The sequence below is a fragment of the Anolis carolinensis genome, unplaced genomic scaffold, assembly GCF_035594765.1.
Source record: "Anolis carolinensis isolate JA03-04 unplaced genomic scaffold, rAnoCar3.1.pri scaffold_10, whole genome shotgun sequence".
NCBI classification, from domain to species: Eukaryota; Metazoa; Chordata; class Lepidosauria; order Squamata; family Dactyloidae; genus Anolis; species Anolis carolinensis.
In genome coordinates this window covers 1,913,440-1,928,956 of record NW_026943821.1, presented here as the reverse complement: position 1 = coordinate 1,928,956, position 15,517 = coordinate 1,913,440, and the positions used below count along the sequence as shown (strand labels likewise).

At 45.6% G+C, this 15,517-nt stretch overlaps 1 protein-coding gene across 1 annotated transcript; it reads right to left on the bottom strand.

Annotated features, from left to right (window-relative positions):
• Nucleotides 1–216: 216 nt before the first annotated feature.
• On the bottom strand, nt 217–12,283 carry tomm40 (translocase of outer mitochondrial membrane 40). The gene is made up of 9 exons (XM_008123085.3): nt 12,199–12,283; nt 8,671–8,884; nt 6,593–6,660; nt 5,838–5,930; nt 5,643–5,744; nt 4,605–4,710; nt 3,356–3,555; nt 1,932–2,034; nt 217–509 (listed from the first exon to the last, which is right to left on the bottom strand). The coding sequence occupies exons 2-9, from the start codon at nt 8,873–8,875 to the stop codon at nt 370–372; spliced, it is 1,017 nt and encodes a 338-aa protein (XP_008121292.1). The 5' UTR covers nt 8,876–8,884; nt 12,199–12,283; the 3' UTR covers nt 217–369.
• Between the last annotated feature and the right edge of the window lie 3,234 nt (nt 12,284–15,517).

Below are 15,517 nucleotides of genomic sequence, written 5' to 3'. Positions count from 1 at the left end.
CGCTGGCAGTGCATAATGATATCCATCGTGTTATGCACAGATTCTGGCACTGCCCATTATTTTACACTGGCACTGCCCACAACGTCATGCTGGCACTGCCCACTGTTTTATGCCACCTCTGTCCAAAATGTCACACTGGCAATGCCCAACACATTATCATGCTGCCACTGCCCAAAATTACATTATACTGGCAATGCCCGTCATGTCATGCTGGCACTGCCCAACCACCCTTGTGCCCTCTTGGCCCCTGGAAAGGCAACCGCTGGCCAAAAGGTAAATTAAAAAAGTGTGGGGAGGAGATGGAGGTGGGGAGAGAGAGAGAGAGAGAGAGAACGAGAGAGCGGAGGGGGGCGCTGGAGCCCCCTCTGCCTATCCGATGGTGAGGCCGAACCCGCACTGGAACTTGTTCTTGCGGTGGTTGAGGAAGGCGCCCATGGCCAGCGTCAAGGGCAGCGGGGGGAGCTTCTTCTCCAAGGTGGCCCCCACGATCCAGTTGCTGTCCACGGAACCTGTGGAGGGACAGCGGGGGCAGCGTCAAGGAGGGTCCAAGGGAAGCCAAGGGGCAGAATAGAATCCCAGAGCTGGAAGAGACTCCCATTCCAAGCCCCTTCCGTCAAAGACACCATCCAAGCCCTCCTGACAGAGAGCCATCCAGCTTTTGCTTAGAAACCTCCAGAGAGTGAGACTCCACCAGACTTCCTGGCAGTCTCTATTTCACTAGAGGTGGAAGGGGCACCCAAAGGCCATCCAGTTCAACCCCCGTCTGCCATAAAGGAAGACACAATCCAATCCCCCCCAACAGATGGCCATCCAGCCTCTGCTTGGAAACCTCCAGAGAAGGAGACTCTAATGCAGTGATTCCCAAAGTGGGGGGCGGGGCCAGGGGAGGGGCGGGGCCTCTTCCCAAGTGCCGGAGACAGGGCTGAGCACCTGAGGCGCCTGTTAGGACACAGGGGGCGGAGCTAGAGGAGTGGGCGTGGCTTCTTCCCAAGGGCCCGAGACAGGGCTGAGCATCTATATCTCTCCTGAGGCGCTTGTTGGGACACAGAGGGCGGAGCTAGGGAAGGGGGCGGGGCCTCCTTCCAGGAGCCCGAGACAGGGCTGAGCCTCTATATTTCTCCTGAGAAGCTTTTAGGACTAAAAGGCAGGGCCAGGGGAGGGGCGGGGCCTCTTCCCAAGTGCCGGAGACAGGGCTGAGCACCTAGGATGCCTGTTGGGGGTGGAGCTAGAGGAGTGGGCGTGTCTTATTCCCAAGAGCCCGAGACAGGACTGAGCATCTATACCTCTCCTGAGGTGCTTGTTGGGACACAGAGGGCGGAGCTAGGGAAGGGGCGGGGCCTCCTCCCAAGAGCCCGAGACAGGGCTGAGCCTCTATACCTCTCCTGAGAGGCCTTTTAGGACTAAAGGGCAGGGCTATGGGTGGGGGTGGAGCCTCTTCCCAAGACAGGGCTGAGCCTCTGTATACTTCCCGAGGCGCTTGTTAGAACATGGGCACTTGTGAAGAGGCCCCGCCCCCTCCTCTAGCCCCGCCCCCTGTGTCCTGGCAGGCGCCGCAGGACAGGGATAGAAGCTCAGCCCTGTCTCAGAGCTTGTAACTCCGCCCACCCCAGTCCTGGTCCCCCATTTGTGGCCCCACCCACCTCCCCCTCCCAGCCCTGTATCTTGGACTAGGGGAGAGGCTCAGCCCTGCCCTCTTGAGCAGAAGCCACGCCCACCCCTCTAAGCCACGCCCCCTTTCCAGGGGGCACTGAGTAATACTTTTTCTGGAAAGGGGGCAGCAGGCCAAATAAGTTTGGGAACCACTGCTCTAATGGGATCAATGAATGCAATCAGAAGGCTCAGAAATCAGTAAAATTACAAATGTAATACAACCCCCAAAGTCTTCTCATGACAATCAATAGCGAACACTTCAGTATGTCATATTTCCATACCTCTGAACAAAAGGTTGGCTTTGGGAAGGTCCAGCTGGTAGCCGAACGTGACGCTCGTGTCCTGCATCCGAGTGCTGGCTTCAAATTCTACCCCGACTTGCAACTAGAAAAGGAAAGAAAAGGAAAGAAAAGGGAAGGGAGGAAAAGAGGAAGGAGGCACAAAGAGACAGAAGAAAACAATTACAGTATATTCTCACTTATCCAACCTTTGCTCATCCAACATTCTGTACTATCCAATGCAATCTGCCTTTTAGTTAGTCAAGTGTTTTTGCAGGGTGGTATGTTTCCTGGGCTGTCTGGCCATGTTCCAGAAGCATTCTCTCCTGACGTTTTGCCCACTGCAACCTCAGGCCCTTTCCTTTTCCCCCTCAGCCGCTTAAGCTGAGATCTATGTTCTTTTATTGCCGTGAACCTCCTTGGATCTCCTAGAATCCTAGAGTAGGAAGGGACCCTTAAAAGTCATCTAGTCCATCCCTACTTCCAAGCAGGATGACACCATCCAAGCCCTCCTGACATATGGCTAACCAGCCACATAGATGTCAAAGGCTTATGGAGAAGTCAAGCTGCAGAGCCATCGAATTCTCGAGTTGGAGGGGACCTCCAAGGGCCATCTAGTCCATCCCTTCTTCCAAGCCAGAAGGCACAACCAAAGCCCTCCTGACAGATGGCCACCCAACCTCTGCTGGAGAGTGAGTGAGGGAAAAAATATAGGTTGATTAAGAAGAAAAATGTGAAAGAAAGGGAAGTACTACAGTTATGATTATGAATATAAAATCCAATAAAAATATATCGTATATACTTGAGTATAAGCCGACCCGAATATAAGCCGAGGCACCTAATTTTACCACAAAAAAACTGGGAAAACATTGACTCAAGTATAAGCCAAGGGTGGGAAATTTCAGAAATAAAAACAGATACCAATAAAATTACATTAATTGAGGCATCGGCAGGTTAAATTTTTCTGAATATTTACACAAAACTAATTTAAGACTGCCCAACTCTGATCAAATCATTATTCTCATCTTCAATGTCAATGTGCTTATGTATCCTTTTAATAATAATAGAGTAAAATAATACATGTAGTAATAAATAGAGTAAAATAATAAATATAATAATAAGATCAGAGTGAAATAATAAATGTATTAATAATAATAATAATAAAAATAGAGTAAAATAAATGTAATAGTAGCAACAATAATAGAGAAAAATAATAAATGTAACAATACCAATAATAATAGAGAAAAATAATAAATGTACCATATATTCTCAAGTATAAGCTGACCCAAATATAAGCCAACCAAGACCCTCACCCGAGTATAAGCCGAGGGGGGGCTTTTTCAGTCTTAAAAAAAGGCTGAAAAACTAGGCTTATATTCCAGTATATACGGTATATATATATATATTTTAAAAGCCTCCCCGCCTACCTGATCACTGGCTTTGTGGTAGTAGGTGGCGTGGGCCCCCGTCTGCCCAACCGTCAGGGTCCCGATCCAGTTGGGCGCCGTGTACTTCCCAGCCAGAGACATCAAGGTGCCTTCTTCTCCCGGGCGGTGGTGGTACACCAGCTCCCCGCCCAGCGCCAAGCACGGCGTGATGCTCTGCAGGTAATGCGCCACCAGGATCCCTGCCGAGAGAGGGTGGCCGTCAGAATCGGAGTCGGAAGGGACCCTAAAGATCACCCTGTCCAACCCCCTTCTGCCAGGCTGTAGGTCTGCAAAGAGCTAATAACGACTAAGGTTCCTTCCGGCAGTGGGAATCTTTTTATCCCACCACTGCCACCAATTTGTAAAGATGCAACCACCAAAGACGCAAGGGTAGCGTAACTTGGTTTAGAATATATGCGACAGAGGCTTGGATGTTAGAAGAACAATAATAAGTTTATTCAGGCACAAGCTTGGTGGTTACAAAAGATGTTTCACTTAGAGGTATTCTTATTAACAGTTACAATACTAGAATGAGTTGAATCAAACTCTCTAAAGTATCACTTCTTTTACTTAAAGTAGTTAAAACTTCTTCCTCTGCTCCTTTTAAACTATCACTTCAATTGATCTCTGTGAGTCCAGCTGGGATTGGTTCCCAAAGTCTGAAACTTGGACTATCCAGTGACTTCAAACCACAGTCACCCCTGTGTTATACTATCACAGATTATCTGTGCCTTTCCAGGACACAGACTACATTAAATAAGTCAACAAACTTATTTAAAACCGACTCAAAATGAACAATTGAGTCTCCTTGATCCCATCAACCTGGAATCAGTCTTCCCTGTGCCTCATCAGAGCACAGACTGAGATTTGAACTTCCCTGGTTCTAACAACCTCAGAACCAGTCTTTCCCTGTGATTCCTCCGATCACAGACTGAACTCTTTTTTAAAACATTCCCTCCTTTTTCATCCAGCTAGCTCCCCCCCTTTCTTGCTAGCTTCAAAATAGTTACATTTCTACAGAAGCAGCTGAGCTGGCTACCATCCCCCACGCACTGGTAACTCTAATACTTACCCATTCCAAAGGTATACCTATAATTTAATATAACATCTGTAAACCAAAATTCGTGCTTCATTACAAGGTCCCTTTCACACAGGCTTGTTTCAAGACAGGTGTCACTTATCCTGGACCCGTGCATTTCATTTTTAATGCCCAAGTGTCAAGAAAGGAAAGGAGGCGTCGCCTTCTCACCTGATCCGAGCAAAATGTCGGGGTTCCCTAGCGTGACGGCCGCTGTGAAGTCTGTGCCCTGGTATTCGCAGTCCGCTTGCCAGTTCACAAACTTGGACTGTTGCGTCTGCGATGGAAAAAGAGTGGGGAGGAAGTTATATTTCTGTCTTTGAGAAATATTGTGATTATTGCTATTATATTGCTATTATATTACACTACTAGCTGTGCCCGGCCACGCGTTGCTGTGGCAAAGTATGGTGGTATGGGAACTAAAGTACAGTAGAGTCTCACTTATCCAACATAAACGGGCCGGCAGAACGTTGGATAAGCGAATATCTTGGATAATGAGAGATTAAGGAGAAGCCTAGTAAACATCAAATTAGCTTATGATTTTACACATTCAGCACCAAAACATCATGTTATACAACAAATTTGACAGAAAAAGTAGTTCAATATGCAGTAATGCTGTGTAGTAATTACTGTATTTACAAATTTAGCACCAAAATATCATGATATATTGAAAACATTTACTACAAAAATGCGTTGGATAATCCAGAATGTTGGATAAGTGACTCTACTGTATCACAAAAACGTGCTGCAGGGTATCTCTCCCACAAAAACAAATTTATGCAGTTTAATAAACTTTTCCCATGTTGAAAGACCACCGAAAAAGAAAAATTACGACGGTAGATCCCAAGACGACAATGGGAAGTCTTTTTTTCTTCCTTTTTTTCTTTTTTTCCTTTTTTATTATTATTTTTTCTATTTTTTATTATTATTATTTTGTTGAATTATCTCTATTACTTATTCAATCCTTGGTTTTCATCTTGTACTTTAATCTCTCTAATCTTTCACCAATGTTTTCCTCGCTTTCACTGTATACATTACTTATATATTACAATAAAAATCACTATTAAAAAAAAATAAACTTTCCCCATGTTTTTCGGACATAACCAATTAGGAAATAACATTGAGAAACCAGGAACAAAAATCATCATGTAACAGATTGGTAATATATTAAGTCTTAACCCGTGGGAGCTCCAACCCTTTGATCCGTACCTGAAAGGCCAACTTGGAGCTGATTCGGCTTGAGAGCTGGTGGATGATCTGTGCATTGAGGCTGCCGCTGTTGTCCATGTCGCCCACCAAGACGGGAAAGGCCTGAGAGGGAAAGAGAGACGTAGAGCGGGTGACGCAGGCGTCAGGTGTGCAAGAAGGGTCCCTTCTTAATCTCGCTGTTTTGCACAAACGTACCTCTGTGGGGCTGACCTGCTTCGTCCCGACGTAGGTCACCCCAAAGTGGTAATTGGAGTCGCCGACGGTACTGAGGGCCACCGTGTGATTCACCTTGGAGGGAGACAACATTCATGAGAAATCATCAATGACAGGGAAAACCAGCTGATTCCTAATCCATCTAAAACACAGATGTGTGCTTTCCATCTTAGGAACAGACAAGAATCTCGAGCTCTGAGGATGACCTGGGAAGGGATCCCACCGGAACACTGCAGCACAACAACACACCTGGGAGTTACTCTGCACCACTTATTTGTTAATGTATATATTTGCTATCCTGTATTCTATGTGTTTGTTGATTTGCCAGTTTAACTGTACCTCTTTGGTGTGGGAGGGTCTATAGACATGTGATTGTACTGAGCATATTAAGACTCAGGACTCCATTTTGTATTCAAATTGATGGTAACTATGTTGAACAAAGTATTGGAAAATGAGCACGCAAAGATACTGTGGGACGTCCGAATCCAGACTGACAAAGTTCTGGAACACAACACACCAGACATCACAGTTGTGGAAAAGAAAAAGGTTTGGATCATTGATGTCGCAATCCCAGGTGACAGTCGCATTGACGAAAAACAACAGGAAAAACTCAGCCGCTCTCAGGACCTCAAGATTGAAGTTCAAAGACTCTGGCAGAAACCAGTGCAGGTGGTCCCGGTGGTGACCGGCACATCATCATCATTATTATTACTATTATTATTATTATTGCATCTTACCTGGAAGTGGCTACTGAGCCCTTTGTTCACCGTCAACTTCACGCCCTCCATTTGGATAGGAAACAATTCTGAAAAAAGTGGGGGAAAAGGCTTAGCTCTCAGCATCCTACCACCCTGAGCCAAAGAGGGGTCAAACTGGATTAATTCGACAGTGTAGATTCTTGCCTCTGTTGCCACCCCGGCATGTATATCTGCTGTTACCTAGATTTGCATTTTCCTTGGGACTCTTTCTTTTATTTCCTCCCTTGTTTACACATTGACTTCCTCCCCATTCTTTCCCCTCAAACTTTTTTTCTCTCCCTTCCACACTTTTATTCCCCCCCCCTCAATTTTCCTTGTTCCAGAAGCATTCTCTCCTGACATTTTGCCCACATCTATGGCAGGCATCCTCAGAGGTTGTTGAGGTCTGTTGGAAACTAGGCAAGCGAGATTTATGCATCTGAGAAAGGTCCAAGGTGGAAGAAAGTACTCTTGTCTATTGGAGGCAAGTGTGAATGTTGCAACTGGCCAGCTTGATTAGCACTGAAAGCCTTGCAGCTTCAAAGCCTGGCTGCTTTCTGGCTAGGGGAATCCTTGGTTGGGAGGTGTTAAGTGGCCCTGATTGCTTCATGTCTTGCATTCCCCTGTTTTCTGAGTGTTGTTCTTTATTTACTGTCCTGATTTTAGACTTTTTAATACTGGGAGCCAGATTTTGTTCAAATGAATCAAGGAACATGAAAGGCACTACAGACTAATTCAACCAGAGAAGTCAGCCATAGCTGAGCACATGATGAACCAACCTGGACACAGAATTTATAAACATTATGTCAGACGACACAGAGAAGCCATTGAAATCCACAAGCATGAGGACAATCTCAGCAGAAAGGAGGAAAACATGAAAATGAACACAATCTGGCTACCAGTTTTAAAAAAAACCTCTAAAATCAGGACAGCAAATAAAGAACAACACTCTGAAGACAGGGGAAATCCAGATAGGAAACTATCAGAGCCAGCAAACACCTCCCAACAAAGGATTCCCAGGCAGGAAGTATTTATTTATTTATTTGCGACATTTATATCCCACCTTTCTCACCCCGAAGGGGACTCAGGGCGGTTTACAAGTATAGATACATACAATATATTATATTATACGATTATATTGCAATATTATTAGTAATATTGCATGTAATATAAATATGCAATTATAATAGTGAATTATAATAATTATTACATTGTATTACATCACATTATTATTATCAATATTACATGTACATACAAGTGCATGTACAAAGTAGCCAGGCTTTGAAGCTGCAAGGCCATTCAATGCTAATCAAGGTGTCCAATGGCAACATTCACACTTGCCTCCAACAGACAAGAGTTCTTCCTCCCACCCTGGGCATTATTCCTCAGATATACAGTAGAGTCTCACTTATCCAAGCTAAACGGGCCAGCAGAAGCTTGGATAAGCGAATATCTTGGATAATAAGGAGGGATTAAGGAAAAGCCTAGTAAACATCAAATTAGGTTATGATTTTGCAAATTAAGCACCAAAACTTCATATTTTGGTGCTTAATTTGACCGAAAAGTAGTTCAATATGCAGTAATGTTATGTTGTAATTACTGTATTTATGAATTTAGCACCAAAATATCAAGATATAGTGAAAACATTGACTACAAAAATGGCTTGGATTATCCAGAAGCTTGGATAAGTGAGACTCTACTGTATAAGCATCACTTGCCTAGTTTCCAACAGACCTCACAACCTCTGAGGATGCCTGCCAACGTCAGGAGAGAATGCTTCTGGAACATAGCCATACAACCTGGAAAACTGAAAGCAACCCAGACTGAAGGATAGTCTTCATCCTAGAGCTATGGCTGTGTTGAACTCCATGGCTTTGCAATGATGTGGCACTGGGTGCTGTGTGGTGGTGCTTGGGGTGCGGAGTAATGGCTGTGTTGTTTTTGTGATGTGTGCAGGGGAAGGCGTATAATTTCCTTGTACAATGTACAATGACAATAAGGTTCTTCTACTCTATTCTTTGCGGCACAAACCGACCCACCAAGCAGCATCCATGCATCCCTGCTTTGTGTTCCCGTACCTTTGCACTTCCGATGGCACTGCTCAAAGGTCCCTGGGTTGGGGAGCTGGTCGCACTTGTCGTCGGCGGGGCGGTCTTGCGTGGGGGGCACCAGCCCAGCGACAGGAGGCATGGAGAAGCCGGGGGGCACCGAGACCAAGCCGGAGCCCGGCCCTGGCACCGCCGGAGGGGGGGCCGGGGAGCTGGCGGCCAGGACGTTGCCCATGGCGAGGATCTAAGGGGAAAGAGCACAGAGAGGGTCAGCCGTGCGGTGGGAGCAAAGCGGAGATCCCAATGGACGGCATCAGGACTCCAAATCTCCAAAAGAGCAGATTATTGGATCTTGACTTTTATATTCTTACTCTTGCAGCAAAGGCAACTTGTCCTACTACTTTGGCCCTCCACGTGTTTTGGACTTCAACTCCCACAATTCCTGACAGCCGGTATGGATCCTACAGTGCAGGTGCACCCAGGGATGGCTAAAAAACCTTGCAAAACTATAAATCCCAGAATCTGGGAGCACAGAGCCTATTCCAAGAGGTGACAAATTAATTGCATATATCATTCATATATCATTATATCTGTAAGCCGCCCCGAGTCCCTCTGGGGAGATGGTGGCGGGGGTACAAAAATAAAATTATTATTATTATTATTATTATTATTATTATTATTATTATTATTATTATTCTGCAATACCAATGCACTCAGAGAAGGTGAAGGACTTTGCAAAACTACAACTCCCAAGATTCCGTTGAACTGACCCATGCCGACAAACTGCACATCATTCCCCGATACAGATGCACCCAGAGAAGGCAAAGGACCATGCAAAACTACAATATTATTATTTATTATTAGAGACATTTACATTCCGCTCTTCTCACCCCGAAGGGGACTCAGGGCAGTTTACAAGTATATATACACACAATATATTATATTATACGACTATATTGCAATATTATCTATATATATAAAAGAGTGATGGCATCACGGCAGCGGACAAAACAACAAAAGTAAACACCCCACAACCTCGAAAATTGACAGCACAACCCCTCATCCATGCCTCTAGGTTGATACAACAAAAAGAAAAGAAAAATAAAGTCCTAATTAGAGGGAGAGGAATAATTGTTTTTATCCAATTGCTGCCAGTTAGAAGGCTAAGCTCCGCCCACTTGGTCTCCTAGCAACCCACTCAGCCCAGGGTACAGGCAGAGTTAAGCCTCACTTAGGCCTCTTCCACACTACCTATAAAATAGATTATCTGATTTTAACTGGATTATATGGCAGTGTAGACTCAAGGCCCTTCCACACAGCTATATAACCCATTTATAATGGACTTAATGTACGGTAAAACCTTTACCCTTTACCTTAACTACCACCAATTCCTCCATACTTTATTTCCCATACCACCATACTTCGCCACAGCAACGCGTGGCTGGGCATAGCTAGTTAGTAATAAAAGATAAAGGTTTCCCCTGACGTTAAGTCCAGTCATGTCCAACTCTGGGGGTTGGTGATCATCTCCATTTTTAAGCCGAAGAGCTGGCGTTGTCCATAGACACCTCCAAGGTCATGTGGCCACTGGCATGACTGCATGGAACACCGTTACGTTCCAGCCGGAGCGGTACCTATTGATCTACTCACATTTGCATGCTTTCGAACTGCTAGGTTGGCAGAAGCTGGAGCTAACAGCGGGTGCTCACTCCGCTCCCCGGGTTTGACCCTTGGGCCTTTCGGTCTGCAAGTTCAGCAGCTCAGCGCTTTAACACACTGAGCCACTGGAGGCTCCAAAAACACCTTGCAAAACTATAAATTCCAGAATCTGGGAGCATAGAGCCTGTTCCAAGAGGTGACAAATTAATTGCATATATCATTCTGCAATACCAATGCAATCAGAGAAGGTGAAGGACTTTGCAAAACTACAACTCCCACAATTCCGCTGAACTGACTTGCGCCCGTGGTGCCAAACTGCATATCCTTCCCCAATACAGAGTCCATTGGAGTCCAGAGAGCCTTATTTGGAAAAGTCAAAAGCTTGCAGAACCTCTGAACTGGATCTTCATCCTCTTAGGAACCCTCCCACACTTTTCCAAGCCCAACAGGCAAGGATGATGGGAGCAGGAGTCCAGAAATCCAAGCTAGAATAGTCAAGTCTTAATGCACCAGAAACTTCCCTTTCGATCCCTCCAACAAGAAGCCCTGTCCCCACCTTCCTCTTTTCAGGCCCAACAGGCTAAGGTTGATGGGAACTAGAGTCCAGCAAGCCAATCAGAGATTGTCACAAATCTTGTACAGCCACTAATACAGATCCTATCTGATGTCCCTGTCCCCCGTGGTTTTTATTCTTATCTTTTTCTCACCCCAAGTTTTAACTGAGTGTTCATGCGGCCCGCCCTATTATATTGCTTTTTTGATTTTGTGTTGTACTGTACATGATTATTTATTGTATTGTTCAATTGTATTATGATATGTTGTTTTTATATTTTGCTATATTGTATTGTCCTGGGCATGGCCCCATGTAAGCCGCCCCGAGTCCCTGTTAGGGAGATGGTGGCGGGGTATAAATAAAGTTTTATTATTATTATTATTATTATTATTATCATCCTCCACCTTTTGGGAAGCCCTTTGCACACACCTTTCCAAGCCCGATAAGACAAGGATGATGGGAACTGGAGTCCAGAAGCTCACTCTATGATCGTCAAAAAGTCTTGGAAAACCATGAATGCACTGGGAACTCTCCCTTTCGATCCCTCCTGCAAGAAGCCCTGACCCGACTTTCCCCTTTCCAGGCCCAACAGGCCATGGATGATGGGAACTGGAGTCCAGAAGCTCGCTCTAGGATCGCCAAAAGTCTTGCAAAACCATGATTGCACTGGGAACTCTCCCTTTTGATCCTTCCTGCAAGAAGCCCTGACCCCACCTTCCCCTTTCCTGGCCCAACAGGCCATGGATGATGGGAATTGGAGTCCAGAAGCTCGCTCTAAGGTCATCAAAAGTCTTGCAAAACCATGAATGCACTGGGAACTCTCCCTTTCGATCCCTCCTGCAAGAAGCCCTGACCCCATCTTCCCCTTTCCAGGCCCAACAGGCCATGGATGATGGAAACTGGAGTCCAGAAGCTCGCTCTGAGATCGTCAAAAATCTTGCAAAACCATGAACGCACTGGGAAGTCTCCCTTTCGATCCCTCCTGCAAGAAGCCCTGACCCCAACGTACTCTTTCAAGGCCCAACAGGCCAAGGATGATGGGAACTGGAGTCCAGAAACCCAATCGAGGATTGTTACAAGCCTTACAAAATCATTAATGCGCCAACAGCCTCCGTTTGGGCCCCTTCTTCCTCTTAATTAACCTCCAACCAACCCAAATAGGCCACGGATGATGGGAGTTCGAGTGCAAAGGCCTCCTGTGTCCAACCCAGGGCTTGCAGGGCCACTCAGGAGCCCATAGTTTCTCACCCAAAAACCCCAACTGCCCTGAAATTCACCTCCAATGGTCCACAGACCAAGGATAATGGGAATCTGAATCCCTCCCGCCTTCCTTCTTCGAGGCTCACCTTTTTTTCCCTTCCAGAGACCCGTAACGGCAGCCGCAGCAGCGAGGGCTGGAGCCGGGAGACACCCGAACCCGCCTGCTCCGAAACCCCGCCCCTTCTCCATCCCTATTGGCTGCTATGCGCCTTAGCCCCGCCCATGATGATCAATCCCGCTGCTCTATTGGGTGGCAGCTCCCCAAAGCCACGCCCCCTCCTCCTCTCGGGCGCTCCGCATGGCCCAGCGACGTCCCGCCGCTTCCGCTCCGTCATTGGCCCCAACCAAGCTTCCTGATTGGTCTATTGAGATAGACCAATCTGGATTGTCTCTGCTACGATTGGTCGAAAGGGAGTCCTTCGCATTTTCATTGGTTATCTTCTGAACAGGGGCGGGGAATAGGTTTCCTGACGGCCTCTCATTGGTGGCGAGCGCGAGTGGCGAAAAAGGCAAGGTCAGAAGCGAAGAACAGCCGCAAGACAAGGTCAGGTGGGCCTCCCAGAGTGCACCGCGGCCACCATAGAGGTTTCAGGGTCAGAGCGGTTTTTCGAAACCTATAAAGATGGCGGAAAGGAAGCGGCCATAGAGGAAGAGAATGCCACGCGGTTGCTATAGCAACTAGTGGAGCCTTTCCGAGTGAAGAAGAGCGCTGACTCTGGTAGTGCCAAACAAACAAATAATTAAAATATTGGCATGAATATTAATACAGTAGAGTCTCACTTTTCCAAGCTAAACGGGCCGGCAGAACCTTGGATAAGCGAATATCTTGGATAATGAGAGATTATCATCAGATTAACAGCAAATTAGGTTATGATTTTACAAATTAAGCACCCAAACATCATGTTATACAACAAATTTGACAGAAAAAGTAGTTCAATACGCAGTAATGTTATGTTGTAATTACTGTATTTATGAATTTAGCACCAAAATATTACAATATATTGAAAACATTGACTACAAAAATGCATTGGATAATACAGAACCTTGGATAAGCAAGTCTTGGATAAGTGAGACTCGACTGTAGTTCAATAAGCAGTAATGTTACATTGTAATTACTGTATTTACAAATTTAGCACCAAAATATCACGATATATTGAAAACATTGACTACAGAAATGGCTTGGATAATCCAGAACCTTGGATAAGCAAGTCTTGGATAAGTGAGACTCGACTGTAGTTCAATACGCAGTAATGTTATGTTGTAATTACTGTATTGACAAATTTAGCACCAAAGTATCATGATATATTGAAAACATTGACTACAAAAATGGCTTGGATAATCCAGAACCTTGGATAAGCAAGTCTTGGATAAGTGACTCTACTGTAGTTCAATACGCAGTTATTATGTTATGTTGTAATTACAGTATTTACGAATTTAGCACCAAAATATCACGATATATTGAAAATATTGACTACAAAAATGCATTGGGTAATCCAGAACCTTGGATAAGTGAGACTCTACTGTAAATGTTAGTTCCTTTTGACTGGAGATGAATTCTGTAAGCCCTCTGAATTCTAATAGCAGCAAGATGATGAGATGCATCAGTTGTAAAATTGTGAAGTCTGCACTGTCTCCTTTCATACCCTCTTTCCCCGAAAATAAGACATCCCTGAAAAATAAGACCTAGTAGACGTTTTGCTGAATTGCTGAATATAAGGCCTCCCCCGAAAGTAAGACCTAGCAAAGTTTTTGTTTGGAAGCATGCCCAGCGCCTGCCAAACAGAACACCAGAGCATGCAGGATTGATAAATGTACATACCAGTTGTACATGGAAATAGTGGTAGTAATAAGAAATTCTTGATAGGATTCACAGCTTGTCTGGTTATGCTGGTTTGTGATGACCACTACTGTACAGTATATAGTAAATGTTCATTTTTTTGTTCAACAATAAATGTGAATTCTTCTTCATAGAAAAATAAGACATCCCCTGAAAATAACACCTAGTGTATCTTTGGGAGCAAAAATTAATATAAGACACTGTCTTATTTTCGGGGGAAACACGGTACTGTTTTCTAGTACTGTGTCCTCTATACGCAGCCTGAAAAACGAGCACAAATGCAACTTCTGTTTTGTATATTCAGCGGTGGTATCGGGCCAAACTGCAGAGAAGGAAGTATCTAAAGCAGTGATTCCCAAAGTGAGCGCTACTGCCCCCTGGTGGGCGCTGGAGCAATCCAGGGGGGCGGTGATGGCACCTATTAGGACACAGGGGAGGGGTCAGAGGAGGGGCGGAGCCTCCACCCAAGTGCCGGAGACAGGGCTGAGCACCTGAAGTGCCTGTTAGGACACGGGGCGGAGCTAGAGGAGTGGGCGTGGCATCTTCCCAAGAGCCCGAGATAGGGCTGAGAATCTATACCTCTCCTGAGGCACTTGTTGGGACACAGAGGGCGGAGCTAGGGAAGGGGGCGGGGCCTTTTTCTGAGAGCCCGAGATAGGGCTGAGCCTCTATACCTCTCCTGAGAGGCCTTTTAGAACTAAAGGGCGGGGCTAGGGGCAGGGCTTCTTCCCAAGAGAGCAAGACAGGGCTGAGCCTCTGTATAATTCCCCTAAGGCGCTTGTTAGAATACGAGGGTGGGGTATAGATTTATTTATTTATTTATTTATATCACTTTTACCCCACCTTTCTCTCCGAGGAGACTCAAAGCGGCTTACAGTAAATGGCAAAAATTCAATGCCTAAAAACAGTGTAAAAACAACAATTCATATAAAACAATCTACAAAACAACAGTTCATATAAAACAGATACCGTTACAAAATAAAATCACATTATATAAAAATTTAAGAATGTCCAAGATTAAAATCCATTCATCCAGAATCCTCAAGTCTTCATATAGGTCATGTAGATGCCTCTCCCCCTCCTCTAGTCCCGCCCACTGTGTCCTGGCAGGCACCGCAGGACAGGGATAGAAGCTCAGCCCTGCCTCAGAGCTCGTAACTCCGCCCATCCCAGTCCTGGCCGCCCATTTGTGGCCCCGCCCACCTCCCCCTCCCAGCCCTGCATCCTGGACTAGGGGAGAGGCTCAGCCCCGCCCTCTTGAGCAGGAGCCACGCCCACCCCTCTGAGTCACACCCCCCTTTCCAGGGGACGCTGAGTCATATTTTTTCTGGAAAGGTGGTGGCAGGCCAAATAAGTTTGGGAACCACTGATCTGGACACTAATTCCTATGGATGAATCACATTGGCCTTTTAAGCTGCTGCATCACACTCTTGGCTCATGTTCATAATGTGGTTTTCTAGATTCCCTTTGCATGTAATGTTGTCTTATAGAGATTAGGATGGCTCCCTCTCTATCTTTCTTCAGGAAACAACTGAAGACTTGGATGTTTCGGCAGGCCTTTGGAGATA